The following is a 13,888-nucleotide window of genomic DNA, read 5'->3' as shown; positions in this document are numbered from 1 at the left end:
AATCTCAACTACAGGGGCGCCTGGGTGGCTCAGTCGGTTAAGCGTCCGACTTCAGCTCAGGGCACGATCTCTCGGTCCGTGAGTTCGAGCCCCGCGTCGGGCTCTGGGCTGATGGCTCGGAGCCTGGAGCCTGTTTCCGATTCTGTGTCTCCCTCTCTCTCTGTCCCTCCCCCGTTCATGCTCTCTCTCTCTCTGACTCAAAAATAAATAAACGTTAAAAAAAATTAAAAAAAAAAAAAAAAGAATCTCAACCACAGGGGCGCCTGGGTGGCTCAGTCGGTTAAGCGTTCGGCTTTGCGCTCCGGCCGTGATCTCACAGGTTCGTGAGTTCGAGCCCCGCATCGGGCTCTGGGCTGACAGCTCGGGGCCTGGAGCCTGCTTCAGGCTTCTGGGTCTCTGTCTCTGTCTCTCTGCCCCTCCCTTGCTTGTTCTCTCTCTCTCTCCAAAATAAATAAATAAATAAACATAAAAAAAGGAATATGAAAGAAATCATGACATCATGAGTTGCCAAGCTCTTTTTGTCCTCAGGCCCCTCTGGGGTGATCTAAAGTGACTAGGGGGAGGACCAAGGGATCGGACACACGATGGAGAAGAAGGATCCCCCCCTCCCACCCATCATTCCGGCCCTCAACCCAAACTACTCTGAATAGGAATGCCGGTTTGCGGAAGACAGTGGGGGGGAAGACAGGACGGCCCTGTGGTGGCCCAGATGTCTCTAAGGATTCCCGTCTCGGGTCTCAGGGTGTCGCACGCTCTTCAGACCCCCACCGCACAAGGTGCCAGCTGCTGAGCCAAGGAGGCTCTCCTCAGAGGGTCTCCAGGCGGGACCAGCAGTGACCCAGCAGGTGGAGGAGGGGAGAGTCGAAGGGGTTGGGGAACGGACCCCCAAGTGCACGGCCAGGTGTCTTTACTCATGTGAAAACTGCCTGGCTCCCTGGGCGTCCGGGGACACTCGCGTCCTGGTGGAGAGTGGGGCTGAGGAGGGACGGACGTTCAGGGCAAGGGGGCCCCAGGGCCGTCAGCTTATCACACAACCGCCTTTCTCCTTGAAGGGATTCTTGTCCTCGGGGACGCCTTTGAGAAGAGGGTCATTTCCTGCTTCAGCCTCCACAAAATCCTTGATTTCCTTTCCCGTCTTGGAAATCTGTGAGGAAACAAAGTGTGGCCCTAGAGCCCTTGTTTGTCTGTCGGGATCCATGATTCGCTCGGTCCAAGAAAACAGGTCCTGGGCAGGGTGGGGACAGAGGCTGCAGAGGAAAAAGACCAAAGGGACAGGCAGGGGCTGGGGGGGTGAGTTCTTGCCTCCGAGGGGCGCTGGCCGGAGCTGGGGAGGCCCGCCAGGCCGCGGGCCTCGCTCCTGGCCACCTCCATGGGGCTGACCCCCAGCCTCCCTCTGCGTGCTATCTCTCCTGCACCATCCACCCCACCGTCTGTCCCTTCTTCCTGGGGTCCCGGCTCCGGAAGGACCAAGCTGTGGTGGAGAAGAGAAGAGGGGCAGGGGAGGGAAGACGAGGCTTACCGGAACTCTTGTGTTCTTCACTTCCTTCTTGAGCTGTTCAACGTTCATCTTCAACAGGTCCTTCTCGCTGAGCTCCTGGGCCATCCTGCCCCCCGGGACACCTGGGTCCCGGAAAGGATTTCGCAGCTGGGATCTCAGTCCCCGTGAGCCCTCTTCCCTGCCCTGCCCTGCCCCTCACCTCAGGCCCTGCGTATTCACAGCCTAGACTCCCTCCCCATCTGCAAAATGGGTATAATGATGGTACCCTCCCTCCTTGTATGATTTTTGCGAGTCCTAGGAAAATAAACGCATCTCAAATATTTTTAACGCTCTGGCTGGCGCATAATGAATCATAAACGCATTTATTATGATGACGAGAGTTGGCTGCAATCAGCACCATCACGACAGGGTCATTGGGAAGGCCTGCCAGGCGCCTCCCTTGAATAATTCTAAGACTAAAGCCCAGGGGCGCCTGGGTGGCTCAGTCGGCTAAGCATCCGACTTCAGCTCAGGTCACGATCTCGCGGTCCGTGAGTTCGAGCCCCGCGTCGGGCTCTGGGCTGACCGCTGGGAGCCTGGAGCCTGTTTCAGATTCTGTGTCTCCCTCTCTCTCTCTGCCCCTCCCCCGTTCATGCTCTGTCTCTCTCTGTCTCAAAAATAAATAAACGTTAAAAAAAAAATTAAAAAAAAAAAAAAGAGAGAGACTAAAGCCCAGCCCAGTGCAACCTCAGCCCCTCTCACCTGCCCGGAAAGAATGTGCACTTCAAGTCCCCGACTCAGACAAGACGGTGTTTGAGCTTCCCCCGCTTATCGGCTGGAAGTCTTCAGATAAAGCAGATGGTCTGGAAGCCAAAACCTCTGATGCCTAAGCTGATCAGGGGCTCAGGGTTCTAAGCCCATCCACTGGCCTGAGCCTCCAAGCCCTCACTGCCCCTGGAGCAGATACCCTGCCCCGTGCACCTGCCCTGCTCCCTTAGTGACCCTCCTGGCTTACAGCCAGTCCTCACCCTCCGGCCGGACACACTCCCCTCCCCGTGCCTTCTCTCCCAAGCCCTCCCCTCCCCTCCCTCTGAGCCTCCTCTGAGCCTTTTCCTCTCGGTGAAGCAAGTCCTAGACCAGCTCCTAACGTCCCTCACCCAAGAAACGGTGGTGTCTCCCCCTGGAGCCCTGCGATGACACCTCACAATTTCCTTCCAGCTCGTCCAGTCCTTCCTTTGCTTACTGAAAACAACAGACTCCTCACTTAGGAGGCTGTGCCTGCCAGCACTTGGGGCCACGGCCACCTCTAACGCCCGGGTCCGTGCTTCTTGGCCTTCACGTGTCCCTCTGAGCCCTGACTGCGGGTCTCCCTCTCCAATCGCTGAGCACGGGGCCCACATCCTGATATTTCTCTCGGCCTCCTTCCAGAACCCCCAAGGGCTAAGCTGTCTCGTAGATCCTGAGCTCCGGCTCAGGCTGACACCTGTCCCACGACAAAGGGACCCTGTCGAGAAGCAGATGCTGGAGACACCAATATGGCCAGTAAGGCATCCTCTTCTTCCCCTCCCTCTGGGTTGACACAAGGGGCGCTGGAAGGGGCTGGGAGGAGGCTGGGGTCCACCCTGACTCCCCCCCCCCACCCCGGCTCCAGACGCCGAGCCCCACCCCCAGCTGCGAGCGCTAAGAATTTAAGGGCAGGCCAGGGCCCTGCAGGCCTCCAGTCCAACCGCCCTGTTCACGCAGGATGGAAAGCACGCACCTCTTGAGACCAGCTCGCTGCTCTGTCCGCCGATGCTTCCTGAAATCCACCGGCTAATCTGGACCTTACACCTGGTGCTTCTCAAAGCCAACTCCTTCCTGTTGTCTAATCGGAGTCCTCATCTCGTCTCACCTCCGTCAGGCACGGGGCATGGGCCCCAGGTCTCCCTCCCACATAAGCCTTCAGAGGCTTGGGAACGCTTCTCAGGGGGCCTCTGGCTGTGTCTTCCCGGTGTCTGAGCCGACTCCTCTCGTGCTGGCTGTGTTCCACTGTTGCTCAACACCCTACGGCCCCCAGCACGACTGGTCTCCATAGCCTCACCACCCTCCACTCCCCAGGCCCTTGGTGACTCATCCCTGAGCTTCCCAAGGAAACCCCCACCCTCTGCCCTTTCCTCCCCTTCCATGAGTGGAAAATCCACCTCCACTCCCCAATCCCCCCAGAGCAGGCCAGCCCCCTTCCTCCTCCGTCTCCCACCCCACCCCCACCCCCCACCCGCCTAGCAGTTTCCTCTCCAGGCCCAGGGAGCAATCACAGCGCCCCGACCTTGGCTTCCTCTGCTGGGAGGGATTGGGGGGCTGGGCTCCCAGAGGGGCCCCTGGCTTCCCCCTTCCTCTGGGCAGGGGGCAGAGAGTCTCAGGCCCAGGGAACAGGGACTCACTTCCTCTTGTCCCGGAATGAGCCCGCCTGCCCTTTGCAAGCAGGTTTGGGTCTCTCACGCAGAGGAAACCAAAAGCGGTGGGGGGGGGGGGGGGGGAAGGGAGAGCGACCAATCAAGGACAGGGTGAGGCGCAAAACCGGCCGGCTCCCAGGGGAGCCAGCCAGAGGCTGGGGGGCCATGGCCGAGCTACAGCAACTGCGGGAACTTGAGATCCCCACGGGCCGGGAGGCCCTGCGGGGCAACCACAGCGCCCTGCTGCGTGTCGCCGATTACTGCGTGGACAACTACGTGCAGGTAGGCAGACGGGGCACAGGCCCCGAGGGGCCCGGAGCCCACCTCCAAGGCAGGACCACGGGAGCCATTCTGACAGGTGCTGGCGCGTCCTGGGGCCCGGCTGGGAAATACTCCACCCCAGGCCCTGGCTTCTTTCCAGGCCCCCGAAACTTCAGCCCTGGTGCTGTGCTACCCAGCCCGCGCCCACCCCCACCCCCCCCCCCAGGTTCCTCCTCTCTCCGGGAGCCTCAGAGACGCCCCGGGACAGGCCACTCGTCTCCTTCCTGGGTCCCGCTCGCACCCACAGGCCCAAAGCCTCGTCCACATGCAAATGCTGTCATCGTTCGCAGGCTGTCTCCAGGTGAGACCTCAGAACTCTCCAAACAGTGAACTTGAGAGAGAGCGGGGAGAGACGCCTCTCCCTGATATCTGAGTGAGAGGAGACAGACCTCCAAGACCAGGCTGGGTTAAAGAGACGGGGTCTGACGCAGAGGCAGGGGGAGGACGACGTGATGGCTGGGAGCCGTCTCCCGGCAAAAGACGACCATCGTGGCGTTTTAGAACAGTTCCCTACATTGTATAGTTGTTCCGAGACCCTCAACGTAGATTCGTGGATCGAGGCAAGAGGGGCGAGGGAAGCTTGGCAATGACCGAGCACCTCTGTGTTTTCGTTAATGCTCGTAAGCACCTTATGAGACAAGTAGCGTTATTCCTCTTTCGTAGGTGAAGAGCCAGCAGCTCAGGGAGGCAAGGTGATTTGTCCAGGGTCACCCAGCTCGGATGTGACAGAGCTCGGCCTCGGCCTCCCGACTTCGGAAACCGGGCTCTCTCCTTTCCCCCTTTCCCCTTCCCTGACATGCCCTATGAGGCAAAGCCAGCTCATTTGCACTGGAAGGCCCGGGGACCTCCCGGCGCAGTCGAAGTGTTGGAAAAAAAAAAATAATAATGAAAGTAGCAAGTGCTTATGGGAAAATGGCAGATTAAAGATGGTCGATGATAATAGCAGCTAAAGCGCTCTGCACCCTTCCTTTGCGCAGGCACGTGGCCCGCATGGCCTCTGTGGGTCCTCAACACCCCCCACCCCGACCCCGTCCTGAGAGGGGAGAGGGGCTCTCACTTTACAGCCAGGAGGCTGAGCCTCAGAAAGCCGAGCTCGCTTTCCTGAGGTCTCCAAGCCGGTGGCCGAATCCGGATGCGAACCCAGAACTCTGACTCCAGAGCCCATCCCCAAACCTCTAGGTGAATGGGCAGCCCTGAGAAATAATCGGTTTGCGGAGAAGTTGAGTGACCCGTTTGTGGAGGACACGGACCGTGTGGCTCGGAAGGCAGCCGGGTTCTCGTGGTGCTGGAGGGCATCCTCTTCTGGACGAGGGCAGGAGGAGTTCTGTCCGTTCCTTCAGTAGCCTCTGTGCACCCCCAGGCCCTTTCAGATGGGTTCTCGCTTCTATTCACCACGCGCACAGGGGATTTAAGGGTCACCGAGACCCGAGTCCGATTTTTTTTCTTTTCTTTTCTTTTTTTTGTTTAGTGTTTATTTATTTTTGAGAGACAGAGAGACACAGAGCATGAGTGGGGGGAGGGGCAGAGAGCGAGGGAGACACAGAATCCGAAGCAGGCTCCAGGCCCTGAGCCGTCAGCACAGAGCCCGACGCGGGGCTTGAACTCACAAACCGTGAGATCATGCCCTGAGCTGAAGTTGGGCGCTTAACCCCCTGAGCCACCCAGGCGCCCCGACCTGAGTCCGATTTCTAACTCCGCTGCCTACCAGCGGCGAGACCCGTGGCAAGATACCCTCTGATTGTCACATCTTTCTTCGGGAAGGTCACACGGGTTCAGTTGTGATCATGGTCAAAGCAGGTAGCCCGGCACCTGGCCCTTAGTGGGGACGGAGCGGGGGATAAATGGAAACCATTACCATTGCTGTCATCACCACCGCCATCATCATTCATCGGAACGATGAAAGGCACAGGCAGATAATGAAAGTCAATTCGAGCCAGGTGAAGCGGCCCTTGTAAAAATACCGAGGGCATCGAGAGCCCTGACCCAGGTCAGAGTCCCCGGACCCCTGCTTCCTTCACGCAGAACACTAACTAATTGACCTCGGTTACCTTACCCGGCCTCTTTGAGCATATCAGTCTGGGGAGCAAATGCCTATGAGGGGCTTGGGCAACTTCTCAGAGCTGTTTTTTTTTTTTTTAACATTTATTTATTTTTGAGACAGAGAGAGACAGAGCATGAACGGGGGAGGGGCAGAGAGAGAGGGAGACACAGAATGGGAAGCAGGCTCCAGGCTCTGAGCCATCAGCCCAGAGCCTGACGCGGGGCTCGAACTCACGGACGGTGAGATCGTGACCTGAGCTGAAGTCGGACGCTCAACCGACTGAGCCACCCAGGCGCCCCTCAGAACTGCTCTTAAACCAGGCCTGGTTCCCATGCCCTCGGGCCTCCCCCCCTCCCCCTCCCTCAGCCCCAAGGCCCCAACCAGGTGTCAGGAAACCCGTGGGGAATGGGGGAGGGCAGGCTGGGGTCAACTGCAGAGTTCTCGGTCAGAGTCCACTGAGTTTACAGACAGGGTAATTTGCATCATGAATGAGCAGCGGGCCATGAAGGGGGATCTCACACCCTCGTACCTCCAGGCCCGACTGTGGGCCAAGCCCAAACCAGGGGTCAGCAGGTATCCAGGCCCCAGCCTCCCAGAGCTGGGCCCAAGCAGGCACTGTGCTATCTGGGCTAACCGTTCCACACATCGGTCCTAGCAGGGGACCTGGGGGGAGGAATCTGGGTGGGGACCAAGGAGGAGTCATCATTGCCCCATTCTGGGCCTTTGTGTCCTCACCTGTTAAAGAAAGGTCTTGAACTAGAACCTAGACCTGCTATCCGTTCTGGTTTAAACACCCCAGGTTGATTTCAGGTTGATTTCTTCGCCTTTTCAAGGCTCTTGGTTACATACGCTGATGAGGTGTAAACTCCGGGCAAATGAGTAGCTGCTGGAACAGAAAGGCAGGGAAGGGCCGCCCACAAGGATCTGGGCCTGCCCTTTGACTCCAGCCTGGCTCAGGCCACCCTGGAGGCGTCCTGCTTTAATGGGTTCTACGCCTTCTCTCCGCCGACGGGCCCTGAGGAGCACGCAAGGGCTTTTAGCAAGGGGGCAGCATGGTGCGGCCTTGTCCGTCAGTGCTCGGGCCTGGCCCAGACTTGCCCTGGACTCACCCCTACCCCCTAGAGAGGGGGACAGGCTAAATCACAGCAGTGTCATGATCTGACCTGAGATGAGGAAGCTGCGTGGGGAACCAAATAACAGAGAAGTTTTGCTCCAGCGCCCGTGGTCTGACGGGGCACTGAAAACAAAACAAAACAAGCAAGACAAAACAAACAAACAAGCAAGCAAAACCCTCTTCTGTCTTCGGCCATTCCCTGCCCACCGTTCCACGGCTGACTGGCAGTGGGACTCCGGCCAGCACCTGGCACAGCGCCTGCCGTGCACTAAGGAGATGCCCAGAAAGTGTTTGGGGGTCACAGTCAATTCATTACTTAACTCACAGACGCGTATTTATTAAATCTCGTCTGTGTGTTGGGCACTGTTCCGGGGCAGGGTACAGAATAAAACAGACAGGCTCTCTGCCTTCACCGTGCTTACGTGTTAGTATATGGGAGGGCGGATGGGAGGGGGAGCTAGGTAATAAATAGATCAATCATTTCTGACAGTGCTAGGTGCTATGAGGACCAGGCTCCAGGAGAAACACTGAAGAGAGCCAATACAGAAATAGGCTGGGAGAATCTTAAGGTGGTGACAAAATATGTCTCTAAAGAGCTGAGACTTAACAATAAGGGTCCTGGCAACAAGTACAGTAAGTGCAAAGGCCCTGAGGTAGAAACAATCTTAGCTTGATGAGGAACAGGAACCTAATGGCCAATGTGCATGGAGGAGGGGGTGCGTGAGAGGGGGTGGCAAGGGATGAGGGGGGACAGAAAAGCAGAGCCCACCCTGTGGGGCCCTATATAGGCCATGGTTGGAAGTCTGGATTTACCGGATTATCAGGGTATTGTTCCCAATACGCTGAGGGAATGAATGAATGAAGTCACTCGTCTCTGGGCCTCAGTTTCCTTGTCTATAAAATGGACTAGGTCATTGGCTTCCAAACACCACTCCGTGGACTGGAGAAAATCAAGAAACCCGAGAGTCACCTGGGGAGCTTTTAAAGGCACAGACTCATTGACCGCATTTCCAGGGCTTCTGGTTAGAAGGGCTGGGATTGGGGCGCCCGGGTGGCTCAGTCGGTTAAGCTTCCCACTTCGGCTCAGGTCATGATCCTACGGTTTGTGGGTTCGAGCCCCGCGTCGGGGTCTGGGCTGACAGCTCGGAGCCTGGAGCCTGCTTCGGATTCTGTGTCTCCCTCTCTCTCTGCCCCTCCCCGTCTCTCACATTCTGTCTGTCTCTCTCTTTCAAAAAGAAAGAAAGTTCAGCCCCCCCATTCCCTCCACCCTCTCCCACCCTACCCGCCCAGCCAAGGCTCCAGCAGAATCCTTGGGCTGGCTTCAGACCAGGGCCGTGTGTGTTTCAGGCCACAGACAAGCGGAGGGCGCTGGAGGAGACCATGGCCTTCACCACCCAGGCTCTGGCCAGTGTGGCCTATCAAGTAGGCAACCTGGCCGGACACACTCTACGGATGCTGGACCTACAGGCGGCCTCCCTGCGGCAGGTCGAAGCCCGTGTGAACACGCTGGGCCAGGTAAAGGGCGTGTGGGAGGGCCTCTTGCACCGGCCCCCCATTCTGCAGCGCCCCCTGCTCGGCCACTTCCTCCGGCGAATGCTCTTTCTCGCCTTCCTCCAAATGCCTTCCTCCACCCCAGAAGCCTGGCGCTTCCCAAGCATTTTGAGCCTCCTCCTCTCTGGTTATGTCTCCGTGCTGGGCCTTGCTGCCCTCCCAGACTAGGAACTCCTTGAAGGCAGAGCTTTCTCCTGCTCTGAACTCTCGCCGGCGCCGTAGGCAGCAGGCCTGACCAGCCCCGGTTGGCCGTACAGGACAAGAAAGAGGAAGAGGGGCCTTGTTTGCATCTCATCCCCGGGGGTGGTAACGGGCTAAGTTGTCCTAGACCCGAAGTGTTTGCTGGGCAAGGCCGTCTTCAGCCCCTGAAGACAATGCCACCACGAGACAGTGGCCCCCCGCCCATCTAGCACACTCACCCTCCTCTTTCCTTCCTGGATCCCTGGCGGAGGAACTGCCCCATCAACAACACGCTCAGACCCGCTGGAACATCAGCCTGGGTTGCCCATCACCCACGTGTTCACGGCGGGGTGTGTCTTTTCCTCTTCCCCCCCCCCCCCCCCCGCGGACCGGAGTTCCCACCCTCTGGATGCTGTGAGTTGCCCCACAGAACATTCCAAGAGGAAGCGAATTCACTTATCCGTCCCCCCAAGAGAGTCAGCTGATACAGCCTCGATTCTCCGCCCCCTCCACGCGGTCCACACCGTCCACCTCTGCTACTGAGCCAACCCGGGGCTCCGGTCTCTTCCCAGCACCTGCAGGGATGCCGGGTGTTCTCTTTTCCGCTGGATCCTGCTCCAGCTAATAATAACCCTCATGCTCGCTCTTCCAGCAGGAAGTCTCTCCAAAGTGGCTCCTTCCTCCCCTGGCAACTCTTTTCCCAAATGCTGCGTGGCCCGGGGTGGGGGGAGAAAATGTACTCTTTCTCTGGATCTCTCGGCCTCCCATGGTCCCCACCCCCACCCCACCCCAAGTCTCTATCCTCCTCCTCCCTTAAGAGGAAGGGCACTGGGGCAGAGGCCACCTCCCCCCTCTGTCACCTCAACCCCTGTCGCGGCAGATGGTGAGTATGCATATGGAGAAGGTGGCCCGAAGGGAGATCGGCACGTTAGCCACCGTCCAGCGGCTGCCCCCTGGCCAGAAAGTCATCGCCCCCGACAGCCTCCCTCCCCTCACGCCCTACTACCGGAGACCTCTCAACTTTGGCTGCCTGGATGACATTGGCCATGGGATCAAGGTAGAGAGAGGGCCCCTCCTCTTCCCCACAACCCACCCTCTCCTGTTCTGTGTCTCCCTTCTCCCCAGGCCCCCAGTTCTCTTCCACGACCATGTTCTTGTCCCAACCAGCAACCCTTTTTCCCCCTCACTCTCTGAAGCCATTACCTTAGCTGGACCCCTACTCTCCGAGCTCCCCCCCGCTCCTTCCCGGCCCCTCCCTCCATGGCCGGCCTTTAACCCTGTCCCCAGATGGTCTGCTGAGGGTGGGGTCTGAGCAACCCCCTTCCGTGGGGGCTGGGTGGGTGTGAAGGGGAAGAGGGGAAGGGAGGATGTCAGGGGCGTGCATGAGAATCGTTCCCCAGCCACACACAGAGAACAGCAACTTCCTCTGTCTGGAGGTTTGAGGTCACCGCCGAGCACTCACCCAGGGGGCTGCTGTGGGGGTGGGAAGGGGCGGGGATGCATGCGGCCACTCAGAGGGGACCTGTGAAGCCAGGGGAGCAGGGCCACTGACATTTTCCGCTCGCTCATCTCCTGAGAGGGGGGAGAACACACACGGTCCATTTCGTCAACATGCCAGGCTAGCTTAAGGCTCCCCTGGATCTAAAGGACCTCTTAACACCCTTAACGGCCCGTCTTCCCCAAAAGGGGAGACGGCACTCCCTCCTCCAGCCACCAGGCCTCCCCACCAGTGAGTTCTCCTCATTGTCCAGCTTCGATTCTTTCTTTGCGCCTCAGCTCGGGTCCTTTTTGTCTCGTGCCTCGAGGAGTACAGCAGAGGGCAGCGTTCCCCAGGTCCGCGGACTTGGCGACACCCCACCAGTAACGTGTGGGCTCGCCCTTGCCCTGTGTGCACTTTAAACGCCCTGCCCCCCTCTCTGTCCTGAGCCGCCCGAAGCCAGCTCTGCAGGCCCATCCAAATGACGGGTGGGACATTGCTAAGTGTGATGGTCCCCTCCGCCCCCACCCCACCTCCTGAGCCCCGCGCGCGCCGGGTTAGGATCTATCAGAATTAGAGACCACCAAGCTGGCCACTGAGATGCTTTGGGGAGCGAGGTGCGAGGTGCGGATGCTAAGCTGGTTGGAGGAAGTGGCCGTCAGACCGCGTCTGCTCAGGCTTCCGTCGGGCCTGCGGCCCCGACTAGAGGCCTGGGGCCCAGGCAACAGCGAGCGGGGCGTGGGGGGCGGGGGTGGGGGGGTGGGAGAGGGGGCTGGGAAGTGGAAGTGGGAACTTGCTGTGAAGGCGCTCTCCCTCCCAGTTCTCGGTGCCTCTCCCTCATTTCCTTTCTGGGACCAGGGAGGGTACTGGGGAGGGGTTCCCATAGACGTCAGCCCTGTCCCCTGCTTCCTCCCCCCCCCCCCCCGCGTAGGATCTGAGCACGCAGCTGTCGCGGACAGGGACCCTCTCTCGAAAGAGCATCAAGGCGCCTGCGACGCCCGCCTCCGCCACCCTGGGGTGAGGCCTCCGCCATCCTCAAACTTCCTCCTCCGCCAGCTGCCCCCTCCTCCTCCCCGCACCCGACCCCCGCTCGCCCCGGAAGCCTTCCCGGCTCCCCTGACGGCACCCCTCCCCTCCGCCGCCAGGAGGCCACCACGGATCCCGGAGCCGGTGCAGCTCCCGGTGGTGCCCCCCGACGGCAAGCTCTCCACCGCCTCGTCTGCCTCTTCCCTGGCCTCTGCAGGGTGAGCCCCACAAGTCCAAGTGAGGGGGTTGAGGGGCCCCCCTACCGGTTGTCAGGGGGACTACTAGGGTCCAGAGGACTCTCATCACAGGCCCCCCCGGCTAACGACTGGAGAGGCGGGGCCAGCTGGGGGATGCTGTTAGGGGAGGTGTCCCCCAACCTAGCCGAGCCCCGCTTTCTCTGGACTTCAGCAGCGCCGAAGGTGTGGGTGGGGTGTCCGCGACCAAGGGGCAGGCAGCACCCCCACCCCCACCTCTCCCGAACCCCGTGGCTCCACCTCCTCCACCGGCCACCACCGAAGTCTTCCTGCCGCCCCCTCCGCTGGAGGAAGTGTCCCTGCCCCTGCTGGGTAAGGAGCCCCGCCCTCTCCTGGCTCCACTGTCGGGGGCGGGGTGGGGGGGGGGTCTCTTCTCACCTCCTAACACCCCAGCCCACCCCTATCCCCCTGCATGGAATTGGCTCGCCTCAACTCAGCGCCTGCTTTCTACCGGGCTCTGTGTTCAAGCTTCCCCTCCATTTTCTCGCTTGACCTTAACAGCCCTACGAGGGTGTTCACACTCTGACTTCACAGACGCAGTCGGGGCTGACAGGTTAAGTCGCTTGCCCCAGGGTCACCCAGCTCAGTGGCAGAGCCTGACGGCCGCACACTGCTCAGTATTTGTGTGTTTGCTGAGCGCCTACTGCATTCTAGAGACCAGGTGGGGGGACCGTGGTGGTGGAAGGCTGGAGAAAGATGACCTCAAATGGGTAGATCCTGGAGCCTTGCTTCCGAACAGTGAGGTTTTCTGGGGCCAGTGGAGGGGGTTCCCGGTGCATATTTGCAGGCTCTCTGCTTTCCCCTCCCAGCACCAGAGCTGCCCCTGGACCTGCCCCCTCCTCCACCCCTGGACGTCCATGAGCTGGGACTGCCACATCTGCCCCCACCAGGCTTCGGGCCAGAGGAGCCTAGCTGGGTCCCTGCTGCATACCTGGAGAAAGGTACCTGACTCCCGGGACTAGGGATCCCCCCCCCCCAATACTCTAGAATCTTCAAGGGTGTGAGCCTGCTACACACACACACACACACACACACACAGACCCTATTTTCTGATGAGCTGACCGAACGTTCACCCAGGAGTGGTGAACCAAGCTGGACAGACAGGCAGCTGGCCCAGCACTGAATATTAATCCGGCTGGGGAGGGGGTCCCAAGAGTTTTGGAGAAGGAACTCCCCCCCCCCATCCCACTCCCTGCAGCCGCCTCCCCTAGACGTTGCCTGGAATCCCGCCCAGGGGCCCCTGCACCCCCCATGGTAAGGCAAGAGGCGCGTCTCACGGCACCCTCTCCTCCCGCCCTGCAGTGGTGACGCTGTACCCATACACCCGCCAGAAGGACAACGAACTCTCCTTCTCTAAGGGCACCGTCATCTGCATCACACGCCGCTACTCCGATGGCTGGTGTGAGGGCGTCAGCTCGGAGGGGACTGGATTCTTCCCAGGGAACTACGTGGAGCCCAGCTGCTGACACTCTGGGGCTGTCTGAGCTCCTGCCCGGAGCACTGCGCTGCGAGCCTCTTGAGCTCCAGTGCAAAGTCAGCTCCAGAGTCAAGGCGGGGACCCGGCCTGCCCACCTGTGAGCTGTGCCCGCCCCTTCCCCCTCCTTTCGGTGGTGGGAAGGGGTCCTGGGGAGAGAAGGGATGTATCCGAAGGCCTGCCGCAGACAGGAAAGAACCGGAAGCCAAGGACTTTGGTGATCTTGTCCACAGAAGACCCACCCCTCCATGCAGCATTGAATGCCAACTTTGAATAAAACTCTGATGACCTCCTGGTGATTGCCCCGCAGGGCTGGGGGGCCAGAGAGGAGGGAGTTAAAGGCTCCTGCTCATTATTGAGCCCCCCCCCCCCTCTGCTGCCGCTGGCAGCAGTCTGTCCCCGTCTCTTCGGTCCTCGTGAGGTGGCCCCTACGCCAGCCCCCTGGTGCCCCCTCTGCATTGACTGAATCTCCTTTTTTGGCCCGTTGCTCGCTGTGTTACTGTTCGGGTTGGGCTGCCCGAGCCGGGCGCTCTTCCCAGAG

General features: G+C 59.8%; 2 protein-coding genes across 5 annotated transcripts; one reads left to right on the top strand and one right to left on the bottom strand.

Moving 5' to 3' along the window:
- Window positions 1-480: 480 nt before the first annotated feature.
- GNGT2 (G protein subunit gamma transducin 2) lies at window positions 481-3,996 on the bottom strand. Of its 3 annotated transcripts, XM_043584144.1 has the most exons (6): window positions 3,783-3,928; window positions 3,237-3,520; window positions 2,635-2,719; window positions 2,240-2,340; window positions 1,520-1,620; window positions 481-1,144 (listed from the first exon to the last, which is right to left on the bottom strand). In XM_043584144.1, exons 5-6 carry the CDS (start codon window positions 1,601-1,603, stop codon window positions 1,019-1,021), a joined length of 210 nt encoding a protein of 69 aa, XP_043440079.1. In that variant the 5' UTR covers window positions 1,604-1,620; window positions 2,240-2,340; window positions 2,635-2,719; window positions 3,237-3,520; window positions 3,783-3,928; the 3' UTR covers window positions 481-1,018. The 3 variants fall into 3 exon arrangements, with proteins under 3 accessions (XP_043440079.1, XP_043440080.1, XP_043440078.1); XM_043584145.1 differs by lacking the exon at window positions 2,635-2,719 and having other exon boundaries at window positions 3,898-3,996; XM_043584143.1 differs by lacking the exon at window positions 2,635-2,719.
- A 2-nt stretch (window positions 3,997-3,998) lies between these two features.
- Window positions 3,999-13,687, top strand: ABI3 (ABI family member 3). 2 transcript variants are annotated; one of them, XM_043584134.1, is made up of 8 exons: window positions 3,999-4,191; window positions 8,733-8,900; window positions 9,997-10,173; window positions 11,525-11,610; window positions 11,739-11,837; window positions 12,031-12,185; window positions 12,683-12,814; window positions 13,176-13,687. In XM_043584134.1, exons 1-8 carry the CDS (start codon window positions 4,075-4,077, stop codon window positions 13,337-13,339), a joined length of 1,098 nt encoding a protein of 365 aa, XP_043440069.1. In that variant the 5' UTR covers window positions 3,999-4,074; the 3' UTR covers window positions 13,340-13,687. The 2 variants fall into 2 exon arrangements, with proteins under 2 accessions (XP_043440069.1, XP_043440068.1); XM_043584133.1 differs by having other exon boundaries at window positions 4,002-4,191; window positions 12,028-12,185.
- The last annotated feature ends 201 nt before the right edge of the window (window positions 13,688-13,888 follow it).

Source organism: Prionailurus bengalensis, chromosome E1 (genome assembly GCF_016509475.1).
Source record: "Prionailurus bengalensis isolate Pbe53 chromosome E1, Fcat_Pben_1.1_paternal_pri, whole genome shotgun sequence".
Classification (NCBI taxonomy): Eukaryota; Metazoa; Chordata; class Mammalia; order Carnivora; family Felidae; genus Prionailurus; species Prionailurus bengalensis.
This window is presented reverse-complemented; position numbering and strand designations above follow the sequence as displayed.

What these genes read in the sequence shown, in the direction of transcription:
- ABI3 (XM_043584133.1), top strand. Translation starts at nt 4,075, where the DNA reads ATGGCCGAGCTACAGCAACTGCGGGAACTTGAGATCCCCACGGGCCGG. An exon ending in ACATTGGCCATGGGATCAAG is followed by an intron (nt 10,174 to 11,524) that starts GTAGAGAGAGGG and finishes CCCCCCGCGTAG; the next exon opens with GATCTGAGCACGCAGCTGTC. An exon ending in AGTGTCCCTGCCCCTGCTGG is followed by an intron (nt 12,186 to 12,682) that starts GTAAGGAGCCCC and finishes TTCCCCTCCCAG; the next exon opens with CACCAGAGCTGCCCCTGGAC.
- GNGT2 (XM_043584145.1), bottom strand. Translation starts at nt 1,603, where the DNA reads ATGGCCCAGGAGCTCAGCGAGAAGGACCTGTTGAAGATGAACGTTGAA. An exon ending in TGAAGAACACAAGAGTTCCG is followed by an intron (nt 1,145 to 1,519) that starts GTAAGCCTCGTC and finishes GTTTCCTCACAG; the next exon opens with ATTTCCAAGACGGGAAAGGA.